At 53.2% G+C, this 7078-nt stretch overlaps 1 protein-coding gene across 23 annotated transcripts in view; it reads left to right on the top strand.

Moving 5' to 3' along the window:
• Nucleotides 1–6661, top strand: part of Celf3 (CUGBP Elav-like family member 3) — a 14056-nt gene extending 7395 nt beyond the window's left edge. For 4 of the 23 annotated variants that reach the window (XM_028789689.1, XM_028789688.1, XM_028789675.1 and 1 more), the window contains 8 exons: nt 912–1055; nt 1192–1333; nt 1532–1681; nt 2237–2302; nt 2591–2722; nt 2971–3114; nt 3935–4071; nt 5646–6661. In XM_028789689.1, the coding sequence (XP_028645522.1) occupies nt 912–1055; nt 1192–1333; nt 1532–1681; nt 2237–2302; nt 2591–2722; nt 2971–3114; nt 3935–4062 (906 nt within the window). In that variant the 3' untranslated portion in view covers nt 4063–4071; nt 5646–6661. Of the gene's footprint in view, nt 1–911; nt 1056–1191; nt 1334–1531; nt 1786–2152; nt 2303–2590; nt 2723–2970; nt 3115–3934; nt 4109–5645 lie in introns of those variants that run through there. The other 19 variants (XM_028789686.1, XM_028789685.1, XM_028789681.1 and 16 more) reach the window with 12 other exon arrangements.
• The last annotated feature ends 417 nt before the right edge of the window (nt 6662–7078 follow it).

The raw sequence follows: 7078 nt of genomic DNA, 5'->3' as shown, positions 1-7078 counted from the left end.
TCTCTCTCTCTCTCTCTCTCTCTCTCTCTCTCTCTCTCTCTCTCCCACTGGCCCACTTGCCCGGCACAGAGCAAAATTCCATTCAGGATAGGACTTCTAATTTATTCCTTTTTGAGTTTTCTCAAAAGAATCAACAAATTAAATACCACACTTCCATAGCTGCTCTTCATCTCTAGTCCCAACTCCCTTCCGCTCCTCTCCAGCCTCCTCCTCTCTCAGCTCCGATCGCTTCTCTACCCTCCGGAACCCACCTCATCTCCTGGGGTTTCGGGACCCTGGTTTAGAGGCCCCACCTGCTCATCACATGTTGATACTGCTGACCCTAAATGTTAGTGTTCGTTTCGTTGAATACAAGCTGGAAGTCCAGCTGGAACCTAACTAGCTGCTTCCAACAGATGTGGGCCTCTCACAACTCAAAAAGTTCAGGCATCAGACAGAACTGAGCCAGCGGGCTGGGCCCTTTCACCTCTGAGAGTCTGTTCCGACTTAGATTTGATTTGGCTCAGGCAAACATTAAAATGTGATGTGGCGCCCACTGAGCACTCCATGACACCTGGGCGTGGTCCAGAATAATGGCAGGGAGATGGAGCAGCTGTCAGATTAACATTCCCCACAGCTAACCCGCTGTGGATTGCCAGCACAGACGGGCTCAGTGTCATCCTATTTCCACAGGCCCATCCGGTTTTGGGGGTTTTTTTGGTTTGGGTTTTGTTTTGTTTTGCACTTAATTTCACATTCCTCAATTCTATCTAGCCTTTTACATATCCCAGTGCAGGGAGATGGCGGGATTAGGATCTCCCCATTTGGATTGGGCACTGTAATGGCTGTGCTCCCAAGGAGGCCTGAGGCCTGACGAGGCCCCCAGGGAGCAGATGCTGACTCTTCCTGTGACATGTGGGGCCCATGCCCAGGGTGCCTCATCCAGCCTGGTGGTAAAGTTTGCTGACACAGAGAAAGAGCGAGGTCTCCGCCGGATGCAGCAGGTGGCTACCCAGCTGGGCATGTTCAGCCCTATTGCCCTCCAGTTTGGAGCCTACAGCGCCTACACCCAGGCCGTAAGCATGCCCTCCTACCCTTGGCACTAGATCCTGCTCATCCCCGTGTCCTTCCAGGCCCACCCTCTAAACACCAAAGCAGGGGTTAGAGGGAGGGCTGGAGGCCGGGCCCTACTTTCCTCTCCCCATCCCACAGCTGATGCAGCAGCAGGCAGCCCTGGTAGCAGCTCACAGTGCCTACCTCAGCCCTATGGCCACCATGGCTGCCGTGCAGATGCAGCACATGGCTGCCATCAATGCCAATGGCCTCATCGCCACCCCGATCACTCCATCCTCAGGTAAGGCCGGTGCTAGGCAGGTGGGGTGGGGAATGACAGCATGGTGGCAGTGACTAGGGGAAACCATGGGGTGCAGGAGGTGCTCAGGGGTCAGAGAATGGCCTGTTTGCTCCACTCTGCCCCCCAGATTTGCCCACTGGTTCTCTGCATCTGTGTGCCTGCCTCTCTGGTCCGTTGCTGTCATGTTCTCCTTCCTAGGAACCAGCACCCCTCCTGCCATTGCTGCCACGCCCGTCTCTGCCATCCCTGCTGCCTTGGGCGTCAACGGCTACAGCCCGGTGCCCACCCAGCCCACAGGGCAGCCTGCCCCCGATGCTCTGTATCCCAACGGGGTTCACCCTTACCCAGGTGGGGCTCTCTGCCTGCCCACCTTGCTCCATCAGCCATCCAGGCCACCACTCCCATTGCTGGCAGCCATGGCTCACCTCCCCTCTCCAACCTCAGGGCTTAAGGTGCTTTTTCTTGCTCTCTTTCTGGGCGGAAATGCTCCTCGGGTTCTTTCCTTTCTTTCTTTCTTACTTTTTTTCCTGTTTGTTTATTTGTTTGTCTGTTTTTAAAGTGTTTTTTGAGACAGGGTCTCTGTGTGGTTGGCCTTGAACTCACAAAGATCTGCCTGTCTCTGCATCCCTGAGTATGGAATTAAAGGCATGCACTATTGATACTGAGCTCAGGCGTTCTTTGGGTTCTTGGCTAGGGCAGCTGAGGCTCAGCAAGGTGAAGCAAACTGAGTGGCATGTCAGTCACAGACTTTACCCAACACTGGGCTCTTCCTCTTCCTACTGCCATATGCATTTCCCTTCTCATCTCATCCCACCCCAGATGAGGCTGTGTCTGCTGAGAGAAGTGCTGGTGGGGTTCCCATTATGTCTCAGAGCCACTCATGGCTTGCGATGCTCTCTGCAGCCCAGAGCCCAGCAGCCCCTGTGGATCCTCTCCAGCAGGCCTATGCAGGAATGCAGCACTACACAGGTGAGGCGCTCTAGCACAGGCCCTGCCCAGGTGGGTGGACTGGCATGGGGAAACCGATCTAGGAACTACAGTCTGAGCTTCTACGCTCTCTGCCAACCACACCCTCAGGCCTTCCTGAGAAGCTGTGCTTGTGAGAGTGGCACACACCCAGGACATGGTCTGAGGAAGCTTCTTCCCTGACATCCTCTCAGCTTGTGGATTCCCCTGGTTTGGGCTGAGGAGGGAGACAAGGCTGGTTGTGAGGAGTCAAGGGAACCCCATTAGCTTTCTCTGTCTTCACCACCCCAGCAGCCTACCCTGCAGCCTACAGCCTGGTTGCACCTGCGTTCCCACAGCCTCCAGCCCTGGTCGCCCAGCAGCCACCACCACCAACTCAGCAGCAACAACAGCAGCAGCAACAGCAGCAGCAGCAACGGGAAGGTGCCAGCCTGGGGCAGGGTCCCGATAGCTGAAAACCTACAGAGATAAGAACACCTGTGTTGTGGGCTCGGGTACTCCCGATGGCTCTTTCCCAGGCTCTGGGTCTGTGTGTGACCCAGAAGGAGTGGGGAGCCCTGGCCCACACTGCTTGGGACCAGGATTGGTGGCTGTTCTTGCCCCCACCTCTGCCAATCCAGTCTGCACTTCCCAGTCTCTGAGCTATCCCTTCTGTCTCTGCTGCCACCCAGGCCCTGACGGCTGCAACATCTTCATCTACCACCTGCCCCAGGAGTTCACAGACTCAGAGATCCTCCAGATGTTTGTCCCTTTTGGTCATGTCATCTCAGCCAAAGTCTTTGTTGACCGGGCCACCAATCAGAGCAAATGTTTTGGTAAGAATATGGTGATCAAAAAGACAGAGTATGGTCATTTTTGTTTGAACTCTTAGGACTAAGTTCATCACATCTGAAGGCATTTTGGGGTCTCAATGAACTCTATATTTGAAAGTCCACATATCCAAGGCCACAAAAGAGCCAACTCTGACACACCCACCATCCCATACAGTCGCCACTCAAGCCTATGTCCTCTAGAAAAGTCACAGCTTCATCTTCCTCCTTAAGAACTGGCCTTGGGGCTAGAGGTGGAGTTCAGAGATCTGAGTACACTTAGTGGCATGAGGTCCTAGGTTCTATCATCACACACATACACACATACACACATACACACACACACACACACAGAGAGAGAGAGAGAGAGAGAGAGAGAGAGAGAGAGAGAGAGAGACCCAACTCCATTTCATGTAGCATGGGGATGCTAGATTTCAAAAGGACATAGGTTTCTTTCCATTGCTTTCCTGTCTTTGGAAGCTTGCTACAGTCCCTTGTTCCAAAAACCACTTACGGGATTTCCAAAAAGAATGTTTCTGAGAGCTCTCAGACTGAGGAAGGAGCCACCCTTCAAAGAATACTGGAAAGTATATCCTAGTTTGTGTGAATGGTTGGACTGGATTCACTCATTAAATCTATCAGCAAACTATTTCTCAATGCCTACTCTATGCCAGGCAAGGTTCATGGTATTAGCAGTGCTCAGAAGAAGTAGGGTAGTACTGGGAAAACAAATAAGCTCTGGCCCTATGGCAGGACAGCGATGTAGGGCCCTACAGCAGGACAGTGATGGAGGGCTGGGCCAGGCCTTATGCCCTTCTCACCTCAGGCTTTGTGAGTTTCGACAATCCGGCTAGTGCCCAGGCTGCCATCCAGGCTATGAACGGTTTCCAGATTGGCATGAAGCGCCTCAAAGTCCAGCTAAAGCGGCCTAAGGATGCAAACAGGCCCTACTAAGGACTTCAGGTGGGTGCTGCTCCTGTTCTGTGACCTCAATGTCAGGCTCCACACACTGCAGCCAGACCCCTTAAGTGAATGCCCTACCCTTCTGCCACCACCACCTGCCCCACCCTGATGCTGGACAGGAGGAATTGGGATCTGGGTCACTCCCTCAGCTATTATTGTTCAGTCAGTTGTGTCTCCCACCCACATATATATATGTGTGCATATGTATACACATACACACACACACACACACACGAACACACACGCACACACACGGATGCACATGGATGCACACGCACATGCACGCACACACAGAACCACCCTAGAGCCAAGTCCACACCTGTGTCTACTCCTAGAGTTTTCCACAGTATCTGGTCTTGTTTGTCTGGTCAGTGTCCATGTGTCTGTGTCTATCTCTTCCCGGTTTTCTTTTGGGTTGGATGGAATTGGTGGAGTAGGTTTCAGGGGGGCCAGGAGGCTGGTTTGGAGAACTGGAGGGTCAAAGAGCGCTTGGGTTTGAAACCTGATCTCCCTGAGAGGTGGAGACACAGCGCCCTGAACTGCAGGTGTTTGTCCCAGGCCGGTGGACCTTGGGGCAGAACACAGTACAGATGGGAGTGGGCGTGGCTTGGCTTGGTGAAGGAAGTGGAACTGTTCTGAGTAGCCCCCAGCCCGGTGAAGGCTGCCATCCAGCCTTGGGGCATGCACCAGGAGCCCAACCTACCTTTGATTTGTTTAACCTCCCTTGGACCAAACCTTGAAAAATTACAACCCAAGAACAATACCTACATTTCTGTTTCTCCCCTTTCCCCCCAATCCTGGCTGCTTAACTCCCCCCACCCTGGGGGCCCCCAGCCCAGGGTCCGTGTCCATTGTCGGCTGAAGCCCCCATCCCGGACCCCTGCTCCGGGCCCCTGTAAGTTGCATGGAACGAGCGTGTTGTCTTTGGAGCCAATTGTTTGTTATCTGGGGAGGGGCTATGGAGGGAAACAGCCCCTAGCCCAGGCTTAGGGCCGGGGCAGCTCGCGGGATGTGCGTGGTGAACAGTGGTTGGTGACTGTGGTCTGTGGTCTGTGCACTGTTTTCTTGCTTCCTATGTTCCTTTCTAAAAAGGAATGAGACCGCTAAGGGCTGGGAGTGGCGTCACCCCCTGAGACTCCATCCCTAAGTCCCTCTTGAGTCATCCCAGTCTCTGTGGATGCTCCCCTCTCTGCAGGTGTCTGTCCTGTCCGTGGACCCTCTTCTCCTTCCTTCTAGCTATCTCTGCCTGCCTGTTTGTCTCATTTCTTTGCCTCGCTCCTCATCCAGCCCTATCTTCCAGTCATGTTTGACTTGTTTCTTCCCGATAGCTTCAGTTTCTGTATGTTCCATGCCTCCTTCCCCATTTCACAATCCTTGCTCTATGTCCTCATAGCTGTAGGGACGGGGGAGGTGAGCAGATGGGTCTGTTGGGACAAGGCCTTTCTGATGGCCTGCCTTTCTCAGGTAGACCCATCATAGGTGCCATCACTCCCTGCCACCCCAACCTTACCCGGAACCCGTGACTAATACTAGCCACCTTCCCTGTGCTTCACCTCTATTTCCTTCCTTCACAGGTCTGGAAATACCAGAGGAAGGGGCACTTCATACCCTCTTCCTATGACTGGCCCTGGCCTTCTCTGCACATCTGCCCTGGGCCTTGACTGGACTCTGGGGCAAAAGCTGCTTCATGGCCCCGAGGGCCCAGGACCTGGCTCACTGCCACCATCTTGCCTCTCTGAAGGGCTGTGGTTTTGCCTCCCTGGCTCCAAGAGCCTGTTTCCTCCCCAGTGCCCTTTTTTTGGCCTTTGTGAGGGAGAAGGAATAGGCTCGAAGGTTCAGGGGCATCTGCCTTCTGCTAAGGCTCCTGAGATGGGCCTCTGTGCCCACTGTTCGCACTCACCTCCCCTCAGTGGGCCTGGAGTAGCTGTGTGGCCCAGGAGGGCAGCAGGACACGCTCCTCTTTCCCAAGCGCACTCACCCTAGCCCCTCCCCATGGCAGGGCCTTCTCAGACGCTGGGTCCCACATTTCCCTCCACCCTCAGCTAGAGGTAGGATATCTCCAAATCCTGGGCTTTCAGCCCTAAAACTAACTGCCTCCCCCAAGGGCCCCCTCCAAGGAGGGTGTGGGGGGCCCTGAGGGCTGCCACTCTGCCAGTCAGTCACAGAGACCCTCCTTTCATGAGGAAAAGACCTTTCCCTGAATCCCTAAAAATGTTTACAGTCTCTGCTGGCCCCTCCATGTAAATACCATGACCACCAGGGCATTACCCAGCCAGACGCTGCCATCTCTCTTTCTGGGAGTTTAGACAATGTTGCCCTTGGATTTTTTTTTCCTCTCTCTTGATTTCTCCTTTTACTTTGGGGTAATTGGGTATTTGGGGGAAGGGTATAGGGAGGGTTAAAGGGGTTTATTACCTGATCGTTTTCTTTAGGAAGAGGTTTTAGGGAAAAGAACATGGGGTGGGGTGGGAGGGTGAAGGGCGAGGAGGAGGAATCAATTTCTGACAGTTCTCTACGCTTATTTATTGAGTTTTACTTTTAAAGAGTCAGTCTTTTCTGTCTAAATAAAGAAAACGTTTGAAAGCATCAACTGAGTCATGGAAGGTTGAGAGTAGGGTGCTCACACTGGAGGAGAGGAGGGAGGGAGTGGGAGGCCAAGCCCTTGCCGTTCAGACCTTTCTCATCTTTAAGGCTTAATTCTACAATGTTCTCCAGAGTGAAGCCAGGGGAAAGAATCTACAGTTGAATGTAGAGGCAAGCACTGGTCCGGAGGCCTCCCGTCTAGTCATGCATGCCCCCTCTAAGGTTGGGGTCTTGTAGTTTCAGGGACACTAGGAGCTGGCTTTAATACTACTATTGCTGTTTGTGCTCCTGTGCCGACTCCTTAATGTTTATGTCTTTATTCTTTAACCCCGTGATGGGTTGGGCAGGATGTAATGTTATAGACAGGGAAGAGGATATTTTGAAAACTCCTTTCCCGGGGTTACAGTGACAGACAAGAGAAAGC

This window comes from Grammomys surdaster, unplaced genomic scaffold, assembly GCF_004785775.1.
Source record: "Grammomys surdaster isolate TR1022 unplaced genomic scaffold, NIH_TR_1.0 125849, whole genome shotgun sequence".
Classification (NCBI taxonomy): Eukaryota; Metazoa; Chordata; class Mammalia; order Rodentia; family Muridae; genus Grammomys; species Grammomys surdaster.
The sequence above is the reverse complement of the archived record's forward strand: the minus strand, read 5'-3'. Positions and strand labels throughout refer to the sequence as shown.